General features: G+C 38.3%; 1 protein-coding gene across 1 annotated transcript; it reads left to right on the forward strand.

Annotated features, from left to right (window-relative positions):
* Positions 1 to 4,129: 4,129 nt before the first annotated feature.
* Positions 4,130 to 5,254, forward strand: LOC147492147 (uncharacterized). Its single transcript, XM_086567419.1, has one exon. The coding sequence runs from the start codon at positions 4,130 to 4,132 to the stop codon at positions 5,252 to 5,254; it is 1,125 nt and encodes a 374-aa protein (XP_086423545.1).
* The last annotated feature ends 10,025 nt before the right edge of the window (positions 5,255 to 15,279 follow it).

Raw genomic sequence — 15,279 nt, forward strand, 5'->3', positions numbered from 1 at the left:
GTAGATATTTCCCAGGTTTCAAATACCGACATGATCATGTCAGAGATATTTTATGTGATGCATTTTGGAGGGCTGGGGTACAAGTGAAGAAGGAGGCTTCTGTGAATTTTCTCACTGATCCGAAGGAAGGGAGATCGACACTTCGGCTTGCGGATGTATTGATCTATAGTTGGTCTGAGGGGAGGCATGCGTGTGTTGATGTAACTGGAGCCTCTCCATTGGTAAGGCTTGGGAATAGAGTCTTTGAGGTGGGAGAAGCAGCTAATAGAGTAGCGGCAGGGAAAATTGAGAAACACGAGGAGGCTTGTAAAGTTAACCAGCATTGTTTCATTCCTTTCAATTTTGACACTTTTGGTTTCTTGGCACAATAGTCTGTTGAGCTCCTTAAGAGATTGTAGAAAGTTATGGACTGCAACGTAATGACAGTTGGTTCTAACGAGTTTGTTTTTAGGAGGATAGGATTTGTCATTCAGAAAGGACTTGCGGCGCAGCTTGTTGCACGCTTGTCCTAATTATTTGTAAAACTCGTTATCATTATTAATAAAAAAAAAAAAAAAAAAAACAAATGTTAAGTTAATTTGGATGGAAAACTGACGGAATCCCCACATTGTTAAAATTGAAAAGTTGGATGCCCAAAGTATTAACAAAAAAAGTTGGTTGCCTACTATGTGAAATTGGCCATAGTTGGATGCCCAGAAATTCATTTTTTCCATTACTTCAAGCATTCTTCCTCTAGAACTCCACGCAGTCCAGTAAGAAACTGCAACTCCATACTCATAAAACATCTTCTTTTGTATATCCTTTAGGCTGTAATCTGGATGGTCCCTCATTTTATCTTCAAGTGCTTTAGCAACTCATGGTGTTGTAGCCTGTGTATACCTATTTTTCTCATCAGCTTCACATGTATGTTCATCATGATACTTTCTAAGAATAAAAGTGTGCTTGTCTTTTCTGGTCACTGTAGCAATTACAGTCCACTCACATAGAGGATCTTTGCATTCTAAAATGTATCTCTCCCTGTCATTTCTGACTTGTTATGTACTAAACTTATTTTTATTGCCATTGTGTGGAAGAACTCTCTGCAATCCTCAACAACAGCCCATGTCATTTGAGGCTTTAGCTTACATAACCCAAACTTTTTAGTTCTTGAAACTGGGTCCACAACCTTAGCAATCTCCTCAACCTCAAATACATTTGTCATCCCCTTCATAACATTTCCCAACATAGTGCCTTATAATTCATCCTCCAAATTCTTTAGCTCTTCATCAAATGACATTGCATCTTCATCCCACTCATTCTCTGAATAATCAGTATCAGTAGGAATGTACTATTCATCAGCATTTTCCTCCCTACTATTATATCCTGCATCCATCCAATTGCCAAACACTAGTCCAAAAGATGGCCCATACTCATACCTGAAATCAGCAGTATCACTCCCAGCAATCCCATTCAAAACTTCTTCAATATCATTTCTTACAGCATCAACACCATCATTCCCATTCAAGTCTTGCTGAATATCATGTCCTTCAGCAGCAACTTGTTCATTCAATTCATCCAAATATTCATGTAAATTTTGAGTACAAAATTCAATATCTACAGGATCTAATTGAGATAGGTGAACCACATTCTCAATCACATTACCTTCCTCAATCACATTCTCAAATACTTGTTCCCTTCTATATGAAGCACCGGCTTCTTCATCATCAAAAATTTCTAGGAACAATGGCTCTCCATTATGACCTACAAGTGGTTTAGTCTTCAGTATGTTAAGCCTTCCTGACTTTCTAATAGGTGCCATTGCTTTAGGTTTAGGACTTCGAACTAGTTTAGCTTTGTGAGTGTGAGTTGGTATAAGGGTTTCAGTAAGATCTGTACGTATGTACTAGGGGTTTCAGTTGGAATAATAGAGGGATGTGTAAAATTATTGAATCATGGTGATCTTCTAACAGTTTTAGTGACATATATAGGTTTCTTGGGTGTTGTGGGTATAGAAGTTGGGGACTCAAGTGGTGGGGGTAGTGTTGGTAATGACTTAACATGAGAGGCAGTGGTGGCTTTTGCACTTGTTGGAGATGGGCAGACAAAAAGGTGGTATTTTTTGTCTTTTCCAGGTTTAATAACCCACATGCATAAAATGTTGGTCTTCTGTTGTTATATGACATATCACCCCATCAATTAGACTTGCAATATGAAAGTTATTAACTCCTTCACCAACCAATTTTTGCACATCTTTGATCAAATCTAGCATAAATAGCTCATCTCCATCTAGATTTAGAGTGTGTTGCTTGCCACCCTTGTAATCACTAGACTTAGTCTTCCCCTGTTTGGTTCTCCCCCATTGACCACCATAATGAATCACAAATTCTTTCACACCTAGCAAAGGATTAGACATAGTACTGCAAATAACAACAACATTCAATTTCATAAAATAGAAATTACATACAATTTACATGAATTTCAATCTATTTCATATGCAATTAGCTGACATATGGTTGAAATACTAAATATCACAGTATTAAACTAAAAACCCCTAAATTGTTTCAAGCATTTAGGATTAAATACACTTAATTAAAAATAACATATTAGTCCCACTTAATAATATAATATTAGAGTTTAGTCCAACTTCTTAAAATGGCAAGAAACATGCAACAGAACAAACCAACCATTAACACAGAACAAACCATTAACCATGCACTGCACGAGAAGAACTATTACAGATAAGAATGTCTGAAAGAAAGATGAAAACACCACTTTAATGTTACAAAAAAACAAAAGGCTTCAATGTTAATGTTACAGAAGGCTTTAATATACAACAAAGGATTATCGTGCAAGCACTGAAGGAAAGACTAAGGGAGTTCAGACGTAGATTAATAGATGGGTTTAAGTGTTTGTTCATGACCATCCAATATTTTAAATTCAAATAAAAAACACCACTTTAATGTTTATTGCATATGAAAAATGTGATCTTTCATGTTTGCATATAAAAATTGTGATTTTTATTGTCAAACATATAAAGACAACCTTTAACCTTTTTACTTACATCGACTTAAAGAGTTAGAGGATGAAGATCAGCTCCAAAACAAATGAAGATCAGCTCAAAACAATGACGACAATCAATTCCAGTTCATGACACTCCAAAAAAATGAATATAATGTGCACAAACGAACCATATTATTGGTTTTAGGCGTTAAGGTTTCCTGTGAGAAGATCAGTCAAATGGTTTTAAGGTTTTGTAGTAGCCATATTCAGGGATGTATTACATAGGTACTGGGCCAAGAGATAAGGCCCAGACCACAGTATGTGTTGAGCCAAGAGAAAGGCCCAGACCACAGTATGTGTTGAGCCAAGAGAAAGGCCCAAGACTAGACTAGGCCCCATGAGGTAAACCTAAGAGAGAGATATAAAAAGGAAGAGAGAGGAGAGTAGAAGGGGAGGCGAAGAAGAGAGGCAGAGAGGGGTGAGGAGAGAGGTGAACTACGGCGGCTTGATCCCGAAATGGGTACGTAGGCAACCAAATTGGTGCAGCCGATCCAAAATGAGAGCCGGAGTACTAATAAAGCTATAGGTCGCGATTATGGTCGCAACAAATGGCGTCGTCTGTGGGGACGTCAGGACTTTGGCTGAACTGATTAACTATTTTCAAAGTCAAATACTCGACTTAAACATTCATGCGTTGAGGATGAGGAATCCACCTGAGTTTGTCTACGAAAGCAGTGGGTCCGGCTGACTTTGCTGATGAAGACAGAGAGAACACAGGATCAAGGATCGAACCAACCCAAAACAAATGGGTGTGGTTTCAAGTTTCAAATCTCAAATCCCGTCTTTGGCTCCAAAACCAAAGTAATGTAGATTTTAATTACAGCTTATGAGAAAGCGGGATTTGAGGAGAGAGCTGTGGAGTGTTTTGGTAAGATGAAAGAGTTTAATTCAGTTCCTAATACATTTACTTTTAATATTGTATTACATTTGTTAGTTGAGAAAGAAGTGTTTTTATTAGCATTGGTCGCTTTTATAATCAAATGTTGAAATCTGGGTTTTTCCGAATCGGTCTACTTTTTTGTTATCTTGATTCATGGTTTCTGTAAAAAGGCGGGAAAACGAAAGATCGCGATACTGATTGTTTGATGAAATGGTGGAAAAAGGAGTTAGTCCTGATACTATGGTTTATACTGTTGTTATTTCGGGTTTATGTCATGTTAATAGAACTGACGAGGCGAAGAGTTTGTTGGATAGTATGAAGTTGAATGGTGTTTGTCCTAATATTGTTACTTACAATGCTTTGATTGATGGGTTATGTAAAGTTGGTAAAGTTGATGAGTCTCTTAGTCTTATTGGTTTGTTGAAGGAGGGGTTTGTTATTGGGTTGAATGCATATAGTTCTTTGATCAATGGGTTGTTTAGAGTTGGGAGATTTGATGAGGTGTGTGAATGGTATAGGACGGTTTTGAAGGAAAATATTGTTCCTGATGTTGTGTTTTATACTGTTATGATTAAAGGTTATTCGGAAGCGGGTAAAGTTGAGGAGGCATTAACGTTTTTAACTGAGATGAGTGAGAGGGGTTTGGTTCCTAATACGTATTGCTATAATACTTTGATCAAGGGTTTTTGTGATGCGGGGCTTATGGATAAGGCTCGGTCTCTTAAACTAGAGATATCAAAGCATGAAAGTTTTCCTGACGCTGCAACTTACACTATTCTTATTTGTGGTCTGTGTAACCAAGGTCTAGAAGGGGAGGCACAACAGATTTTTGAAGAGATGGAGAAGAAGAAATGTTTTCCAACTGTAATGACTTTTAATGCTCTTATACGTGGTCTTTGTAAGGTTCAGAAGTTAGAGGAAGCTAAGATTTTATTTTTCAAGATGGAGATTGGGAGAAACCCATCTCTATTTCTTCGACTCTCTCAAGGTGCAGATCAGGTCCTTGATAGTGCGAGCTTGCAAACAATGGTAGAGCGCTTGTGTGAATCTGGGAAAATACTCAAGGCTTACAAGCTTCTCAGACAGCTTGCTAATAGTGGGGTTGTGCCTAGCCTCTTTACGTACAACATACTGATGAATGGTTTTTGCAAATCAGGTGATATAAATAGTGCTTTCAAACTTTTTAAGGATCTTCAACTTAAAGGGTACTCCCCTGATGCCATTACGTACGGGACACTAATTGATAGGCTTCAACGGGAGAGGATGCCCTTCATGTCTTCCATCAGATGGAAAGAAATAGTGTTTCTCCGAATTTGGCTGTTTACACAATACTGATGAAGTGTTATTGTCGTAAGCGGAAGTGGATACTAGCTTTTAGTCTGTGGATGAAGTATATGAGAGGTCTTCCTGATTACAACAACGAGAGACTCAAATTAATGGAGAAAAATGTGGATCTAGGAAATATCGAAGTTGCAGTTCGTGGAGTACTAGAAATAGATATGAAGTGCAAAGTTGTTGAGTCTTCACTTTACAATATCTTTCTCACTGGGTTGTGTCAGGCAGGAATGCTAGATCAAGCTCTCAAGATCTTTAACGTGCTTGAAGAATGTAAAGTTAGCGTCACACCTCCAAGTTGTGTTTACTTGGTTAATTGCCTCTGCCATGAGAAGAAGGTTGATCTAGCTTTAAATGTTTTTCTCTACACATTAGAGATGGGTGTTAGATTGATGATGCATGCCGGTGTGCAAACCCGACTTATTAATTCTCTTTATTTCTCAAGACAAGTTTAAGGACATGGTTGACATTGTAGCTAGAATGGAGTCTGCAGGTTATAAGTTAGACATTCATTTTTCCAGAGTATCAAAGGCTTTACTATGAAATTGTCATAGTATGCAGGAGATGAAGGAGGTCTATCTGACTGATGATCGTAGCACGAATATTTCACGTAAATCAAGTAGTTTCATCCACGTGTTATGGGAAAGGATTAAAACTATGAAGAAGGATTACAACACTGTCAATGAACTTATCGAGACTACTGAGTTTGATTTTTCTTACAACCAAGAAACCAAGTGTATTGGGGTTGATCGTCAAGCGTGGGATGCGTATTTTAGGGCACATCCCAAAGATAAGCACCTAAGAGGGAGGATGTTTCCTCATTTTGTCGAAGCTTGTGTAATTTTTGGGAATGACTTTTCACATCATACTGGTGAAAGGTTTGGGCAAGTTGTTGGTGACACTTAACAAGCTGAGAGTGTTCTTGGTGGTTTTAGTTTTTTGTAGAGTATTCAATGTAACAACATCGGCAGCGAGGAAGTTGGAGACAAAGGAACAATGGGACCAATAGATTGGGACTGAGGTCAACGGCGTGGAAGCGTCTGAATACGGATGGTAAGATGATAGCACAAAAGTGACAAAACATATAGGGGCATACACCGCGGCAGGGTACAGAGGAAGAGAAAGATCCGCGGAACAGATTTGAGATTGAGCGGGTTTATTACAGGATATAACATTAAGCAAGACCGGGGTCTAGCCCCATACTAGCTATACGGGGAACCTCGAAATCTGCTGGTATCTCTATGTAGTGAGGATGTTGGGTCTACTCTTGTGTGGGAAGAGATAGAGAGGAGCTGCTTCTAAGCCAGAGAGCGGAGGGGACGAGCCCTTCGTGGACCCTCGTGTCCGAATCAAACATGGGGCAGGCTGAGATGTTCCCGGATGTACATTCCGAAGGAGAGCGGAGGGGTTCGAGAAGACCCTTCGCGGATATGTCGTGGGGCTATCCGAATGAGAGCGGGGTGGGATGAGCCCTCCGCGGATCAGAGATGCTAAAGATACGTGGGGCAATGAGAGAGCCCCAACTGGCGACAACCCGTTCGAGCCCGCGAGTGGGATGAGCCCTTCGCGGATCAGAGATGCTAGAGATACATGGGGTAATAAGAGAGCCCCAACCGGCGACAACCCGGTCGAGCCCGCGGAGTGGGATGAGCCCTCCACGGATCAGAGATGCTAGAGATACATGGGGCAATGAGGGAGCCCCAACAGGCGAGAGTCTGAGCGAGCCCACGGAGTGGGATGAGCCCTCCACGGATCAGAGATGCTAGAGATACTGGGGGCAATGAGAGAGCCCCAACTGGCGAGAGCCCGAGCAAGCCCGCGGAGTGGGATGAGCCCTCCGCAGATCAGAGATGCTAGAGATACATGGGGCAATGAGAGAGCCCCAACCGGCGAGCCCGAGCGAGCCCGCGAAGTGGGATGAGTCCTCCGCAGATCAGAGATGCTAGAGATACATGGGGCAATGAGAGAGCCCCAACAGGCGAGATCCCGAGCGAGCCCGCGGAGTGTGATAAGCCCTCCGCAGATCAGAGATGCTAGAGATACATGGGGCAATGAGAGAGCCCCAACCGGCGACAACCCGGTCAAGCCCGTGGAGTGGGATGAGCCGTCCGCGGACCAAAGATGCTAGAGATACATAAGGCAATGAAAGAGCCCCAACAGGCGAGAGCTCGAGCGAGCCCGTGGGGTGGGATGAGCCCTTCATGACGTAAAAGGCAAGAGATAGGCTGGTCAAAGAGAGTAGCCCCAGAGCCCGGTTGAGTCGCAGTCCTGAGATGCAAGAGATATCTGGGACATGAGATCCGAACAACGGGGATGAGCCCTCCGCCGGGACATGAGATCCGAAATCAAACCCTCGGGGCAAGCAGAGTTACCCTCATCGACTCCACCCAGGCAGTAGATAGCGGGGATGAGCCCTCTGGGACATGAGATCCGAAAATCAAACCCGGGAGCAAGTGGAGTTGCCCTCATCCGACTCTCCACCCGTGAGGCGCAGAGACAACGGGGGATGAGCCCTCCGCGGACATGATAGAGATTTCTATGAAGGGGAGCTTATGGCTGGCGAGAGACCCTCCGGACATTGTAGTGAGTTATGAGAAGGATAAATACAGGGGACGACACCTCCCGACATAGTGGTGAGTTCTCTCGGGGAGAGATGGTGGTCGAGGTGATACACTCGCATGAGGCAGGCTGATGAGTTCCGAAAGGAGAGCAGGTGGATGGGGGAGGCGCATCACCGATATGGTAGTGAGTTCTATGTGAGAGGTGTTGGCTGGGTTGAGACACATTGTGGGCATGGTATTGAGTTGAAGAGAGAAAGCCGGATGATGAGATTAAGGAGTTCTACGAAAGGGGAAATGAAAGGGTGAGACACTCTGCAGATATAGTAGTGAGTTATGTGAAAGAGAGCTTATGACAGGGCGGAGACACTCCGCGGACATAATGGTGAGTTCTCTGAAGGAGAGATGGCGGCTGAGGTGATACACTTCGCAGACAGGGCAGTGAGTTCCGAGAAAGAGAGCAGGTGGCTGGGGGAGGCATACCGCTGATATGGTAGGGAGTTCTTTGTGAGAGGTGATGGTTGGGTTGAGACACAGCGTGGGCATTGTATTGAGTTGAAGAGAGAGAGTGAAGGGGATGAGATAGTTGAGTCCTACGAAAGGGAAATGAAAGGGTGAGACACTCTGCAGATATAGAAGTGAGTTATGTGAAGGAGAGATTATGACAGGGCTGAGACACTTCGTGGACATAGTAGCAAGTTTTCGGAAAGAGAGAGGTTGGCTGAGGTGAGACACTCCGTGGACATAGTAGTGAGTTCTATGAAGGAGAGCTTATGGCTGGGTTGAGACACATTGTGGGCATTGTATCGAGTTGAAGGGGGAGAGCGAAGGGGATGAGATCCTTTGGGGATACATTAATGGGGTATATGAACAAGAACTGATGGATTGAGTACTTCACAAACATACGGTCCAGTAGCAGAGTACATGGATACGAAATGTCCTAAGGAGGAGAAGACTACGTACAGTCACAAGATACTGTGGATATTCAGAGTTCAAAGAGAAAGACAAGAAAGTTTGAGGACTTCTCGGGTCCATCGTCGTCATCGCCGCTGAACCCGAGAGGGGCAAATGTAGTAGCCATATTCAGGGATGTATCACATAGGTACTGGGCCAAGAGATAAGGCCCAGACCACAGTATGTGTTGAGCCAAGAGAAAGGCCCAGACCACAGTATGTGTTGAGCCAAGAGAAAGGCCCAAGACTAGACTAGGCCCCATGAGGTAAACCTAAGAGAGGGATATAAAAAGAAAGAGAAAGGAGAGTAGAAGGGGAGGCGAAGAAGAGAGGCAGAGAGGGGTGAGGAGAGAGGTGAACTACGGCGGCTTGATCCCGAAATGGGTACGTAGGCAACCAAATTGGTGCAGCCGATCCAAAATGAGAGCCGGAGTACTAATAAAGCTATAGGTCGCGATTATGGTCGCAACAGGTTTTAGTGATTGAAAGTGAGAGAGGACGATGGTTTGAAGAAAGAGAGTGAGAGAGAGCGAATATGGTGGGAACCTTCCCTCCTTATTTCACGATATTGAGATGCGCAACTAAAATCATACGGCCACAAAATTAAGATTCTAATACCCATTCATTTCATTACACGTGTGCAATCAATAATTCAATAGGTAAGTGCATGAGATGAATGCTCAGGGGCATTCTTGCCATTTCAAAAAAGCAAGCAGCATGACCACAGTCAACTTAGTTGACTGACGGTCAAGTAGCAGAATTAGGACTAAAACCTAATATTTCAGTATTTCTGGACCAAAGTCTAATTACCATAGTAAGACTAGGACTAATGTCTAAAAAACCCAAAAATTAGCTATCGATGAGGCCAAAAAATTGGTTAGCGAAAAGATTGAGTTGTTGAAACAAATGGAGGGTACTTTGCAAAAAATTAAAGCAGATCACGAGAGGGAAAAAACACGTATTCTAGCCGATGCTGAGCGGGTTACTAACATTTCCCAAATAGAATACTGTGTTAAAGTGATGAAAAGTTTTAGACCTCATCTACCCCAAGAACTAATTGACTAGTATATATAAACTGAATGCTGGAGATGATGATTCTGTCTCAGAGGCTGAAGATGAAGACGCTGGTGATGAGGTTGTCGAAGTTGAGGCACCAACCAATATCAAAACCACTAAACCAATCAACCCCGAGGCAATAACCACTGATCCTGAGCTAATACAAGTTGGTCATGATCTTGCTGAGGTCGATGCTGCTATTGATCATTAGTCTAAGGAGTAATTTGAAATTTGTACTTTCGAAAATTGTAATGTTGGGGCTATTTTTGAAACAAAATTCTACTGTCTTTTTGAAGTAAGAAGTTCCCTTTTGTGCTCTTTATTATGCATCTATACTTAGAATTATTTCTTGCTAGTTATACTTGTGCCATATTTTTTGATTTCGATACCACCCATCAGAAAAGATAGTATCAATTGATACTTAACATATTTCACTATTTTGAATAGAAATCCCCGATTTCGATACTACGATAACATACAAATAATATAAATTGATACTTAACACATTTACTAGTTTGATAAGAAAATTTTAATTTCGATACTACCATAACAAACAAATAATATCAATTGGTAGTTAATATATTTTACTATTTTGAGAAGAAATCTTAAATTTCGATACTACCATAACAGACAAATAGTATCAATATCACTTAATATATTTTACTATTTTGAGAAGAAATCTTCAATTTCGATACTAACATAACAAACAAATAGTATCAATTGATTCTTAATATATTTTACTATTTTTAGAAGAAATTTTCAATTTTGATACTACCCAAACAGACAAATAGTATTAATTGATACTTAATATATTTTACTATTTTGAGAAGAAATCTTCAATTTAGATACTACCACCATAACAGACAAATAATATCAATTGGTACTTAATATATTTTACTATTTTGAGAAGAAATCTTCAATTTCAATACTACCCTAACAGACAAATAGTATCAATTGATTCTTAATATATTTTACTATTTTGAGAAGAAAATTTTCAATTTTGATACTACCCTAAAAGACAAATAGTATCAATTGGTATGTTACTTAATATATTTTACTATTTTGAGAAGAAATCTTCAATTTTGATACTACCATCACAAACAAATAGTATCAATTAATACTTAATATATTTTACTATTTTGAGAATAAATTTTCAATTTCGATACTATCATAACAGACAAATAGTATCAATTGTTATGTCAATTAAAAATGATTATGCAGATACCTGGAGTTTTCGCCATTGACCTGGTATCGAGATAATGCTACAGATATCAGGATACTCCTTTCTTTGACCTGGTCTTGAGCTCGGCGCTACAGATACCAGAATTTCCTTGATATTTACATGGTATCGAGCTCGGTGCTATAGATACCATAATTTCCTTGATATTTACCTGGTATCGAGCTCGGTGCTACAGATACCAGGATTTCCTTGATATTTACCTCGTATCGAGCTCGGTGCTACAGATACCAGGATTTTTTATCCTTGACTTGGTACCGAAGCATCGATGCTACAGATACCAGGATTTTTATGATATGGACCTGTTTATCAACAAATTCTACAGATAGCAAGATACTTTGATATTTGCACGCACATGGTAATTGGAAAACTTGAATCTCCTTATTGAATAAAGAAGTTTAAACATATACAATGACAATGAACAAACATATTCGTTATTGATAAAATACTTTCAAATTGCTTACATTGTGAGGCTTTGGCAATATCTCACCTTCAGAAGTTTTTAAGTAATAAGCTTCATTGACTCCAACGTTGTGAATGATGTAAGGGCCTTCCCAACTAGCTGCTAATTTGCCAGCCCCTTTTCTTTAGTGGCTGGAGTTACCATCTTCAAGATTAAATCACCTTCTTGAAAATGCCTTTCTCGTACCTTCTTGTTAAAGTTTTTTTTTTCTGATTTGTTGGTGATATGTGTCCAACTTCAACCTGACTTCATCTCGTTTTTCTTCGAGATTCAACACTTTCACTATCATGACGCTCTTATTCTGGCCATTCATCAAAACTTTAGTTCTAGATGTATTTACCACCATCTCTACTGGAGTTACGGCTTCCATATTATATGTTAGAGTAAAAGGAGATTCTCCAGTAGTAGTTCGTGGTGTTATTCTATAAGCCCATAGAACACTATTGAGCGCCTTTGCTTGTCCATTTCTTAAATGAGGTGAGTACTCTTTATATATATATTATAGCTCTACCCTCTTTAATTGAGGAAGCGTTTCTAGAGTGTCCATATATCATGGCTAATTAAGAAAAAGTAGAAGATAAAATAGGAAATAAATATTTATCTTTATCCTTAGATATATATTATAGTTATACCCTCACAGAGACTCCAGTTTTTCCTAAACTCTATTACTAAATATAAAAAAGTATGATATAAATAAGGAAACAATCCCATCTAGAGTTTTACAGACTTTCCAATTTTTTCTAAACACTATAACTAATTATGAAAAAATAATCACATCTAGAGTTTCACAGAATCTCCAACTTTTCCTAAACAATATAGCTAATTACGAAAAAGAAAATAGTAGACAAAAAACTAAATTGCTAAAAACAATAATTTCCACCGAAAACGATTTTCCTAAAACCCTTTCGATTTGATGCGCCATCCACTATGTGATTTAGACATTTATTTATAGTTAAGAATTCAAAAAATCACAATTACGACCACAATAATTACGACATATTCCAATTCATATATATATACCCTCACCAATCTATTTTTTGGAATAGTCGCAGGGACTCCAGTTTTTTCTAAATTCTATTACTACTTATAAAAAAGTATGATATAAATAAGAAAACAATCCCATCAAAAGTTTCACAGAGTCTATAACTTTTCCTAAACACTATAACTAATTACGAAAAAACAATCTTATCTAGAGTTTCACAGAGTCTCCAACTTTTCCTACACAATATAGCTAACTAGCTTTCGAACCCATCCTACGAACGGGTGTCGTTATATTAAATTATTCTAAAAAAATATTTGAACTATATAGATAGATCCATTTATGAGATATGAATATTACTTTGGTCACTCATCCAAATTTCTTGCAACATGAAAATCACACTTCAGAAAATAATAATAATAATAATAATAACGCACTTTTATAAAAACCCTTCGAGTTTTTTTTGTTATTTGATAAAATTTTTGTGAGAATGCCCAATGAGGCGAAATTCATATTGAATATACTTGAAGATCAAGTCATTCCCAATCATATACTTGTTGAGACATTTCCACTACACATAAAACAACAATGTTTTGAGGTTAGTTCAATGTATTAGCATTTAATTTCTGATTTTCCGTTAAATATTTTTTGAGATCAGTTCATTGCATTTGTATCCAATTTTTTTATTTTATGTTAATTCATCTTTGAGGTTAGTTCAATACAATTACATCCAATTTCTGATTTCCTATTTTTCAATTTTTGTTAATTATTCTTTGAGGTTAGTTCTATGAATTTGCACTTAGTTTTAGATTGCGCGTTAATAACTCTATGAGGTTAGATCAATACATTTGCATCCAGTTTCCTATTTCAAATTAATTATCATTTGAGTTTAATTTAATGTTTAATGCATTTTTTTCATTAGTTTTTTATTTTTAATGCATTTGCAATTATTCTTTGAATTATTAGTATGATGTATTTGCATCTAGTTTTCGATTACACCTGAATGATTCATTGAGATTAGTTCCATGCATTGGCATCCTGTTTTTGATTTGTCGTTAATTATTCCTTGAGGTTAGTTCCATTCATTTGCATCCAGTTTCTGATTTCCTATTAATTATTCTTTAAAGTTAGTTCCTTGCAGTTGCATCCAGTTTTCAATTTTTCATTAATTATTCTTTGAGGTTAGTTTGATGAAGTTGCATCCACTTTTCGATTTTCTGTTAATTTTTCTTTGGGGTTAGTTTGATGCAGTTTCATGTTGTTTTCGATTACCTGTTAATTATTCTTTGAGGTTAGTTTGATGTATTTGTATCTAGTTTCCAAGTTCCTGTTAATTATTCTTTGAGGCTTGTTGAATGCATTTGCATCCAGGCCAGTTTTCGATTGTCTGTCAATTATTCTTTGAGGTTAATTAGTTCAATGCACTTGTATCTAGTTCCTGGTTTCCTCGTTAATTATTCTTTGAGGTTAGTTATTGCAATGTTACATCCAGTTTTCGATTTTCCGTTAATTATTCTATGAGGTTAGTTCATTGCAGTGTTGCATCCAATTTCCGATTTACCGTTAATTATTCTTTGAGGTTAGTTCATTACATTTGCATCCAATTTTCAATTTTCATCCCACTAATTATTTTTTGAGATTAGCTCAATGCATTTGTATCAAGTTTCTGATTTTCCGTTAATTATTCTTTAAGGTTAGTCGATGCATTTGCATCCGTTTTCGATTTCCCATTAATTATTCTTTGAGGTTAGTTTGCTGGATTTGCATCCAGTTTCCGATGTCATGTTAATTATTCTTTGAGGTTAGTTAAATTAATTTGGATCCAATTTCACATCAATTATTCTTTGAGGATAGTTTGATGCATTTGCATCCAATTTTTTATTTTCCGTTAATTATTTCCTTAAGGTTAGTTTATGAAGTTGCATCTAGTTTTTTATTTCCCGTTAATTATTCTTTGAGGTTAGTTCAATGCATTTTTATCCAGTTTTTGATTTCTCGTTAACTTTTCTTTGGCGTTAGTTCAATACAATTGCATCTAGTTTCCAATTTTCCACTAATTATTCTTTGAGGTTAGTTCGATGCATTTGCATCAAATTTTTGATTTCCCGTTAATTATTCTTTTAGGTTAGTTCAATGCAATGTTGCATCCAATTTTTGATTTCCCGTTAACTATTCTTTGAGGTTTCTTCAATGCATTTGCATCAAGTTTTCGATTTCCCATTAATATTCTTTGACGTTGACTGGTTCAATACATTTGCATCCAATTTTCCAATTTTGCATTAATAACTCTTTGAGATTAGTTCGATGCATTTACATCCCGTCTCCTATTTCCAGTTACCCTTTAATTATTCTTTGAGGTTAGTTCATTGCAGTGTTGCATCCAGTCTCCGATTTTTCGTTAATTATTCTTTGAGGTTAGTTTGATGCACTCACATCCATTTTCTGGTTACCCATTAATTTTTCTTTGAGGTTTGTTCAATGCAGTGTTGCATCCATTTTCCTATTTCCCGTTAATTATTCTGAGTTAGTTCAATGCAGTGTTGCATCTATTTTCCGATTTCTCTTTAATTATTCTTTGAAGTTAGTTCAATATTGTTGCATCCAACTTCCGATTTCTCATTATTATCCTATTTCCCGTTAATTATTGTTTGGGGTTGGTTCAATGCATTTGTGTCAAGTTTCTGATTTCCTGATAATTATCAAAGTACTCCTCAAAGCAGCTAATAAGAATGTTCATCGTTCGCTAATTCATGTTAGCACATAAAGAGCATGAACACTG

This window comes from Coptis chinensis, chromosome 6 (genome assembly GCF_015680905.1).
Source record: "Coptis chinensis isolate HL-2020 chromosome 6, ASM1568090v1, whole genome shotgun sequence".
NCBI classification, from domain to species: Eukaryota; Viridiplantae; Streptophyta; class Magnoliopsida; order Ranunculales; family Ranunculaceae; genus Coptis; species Coptis chinensis.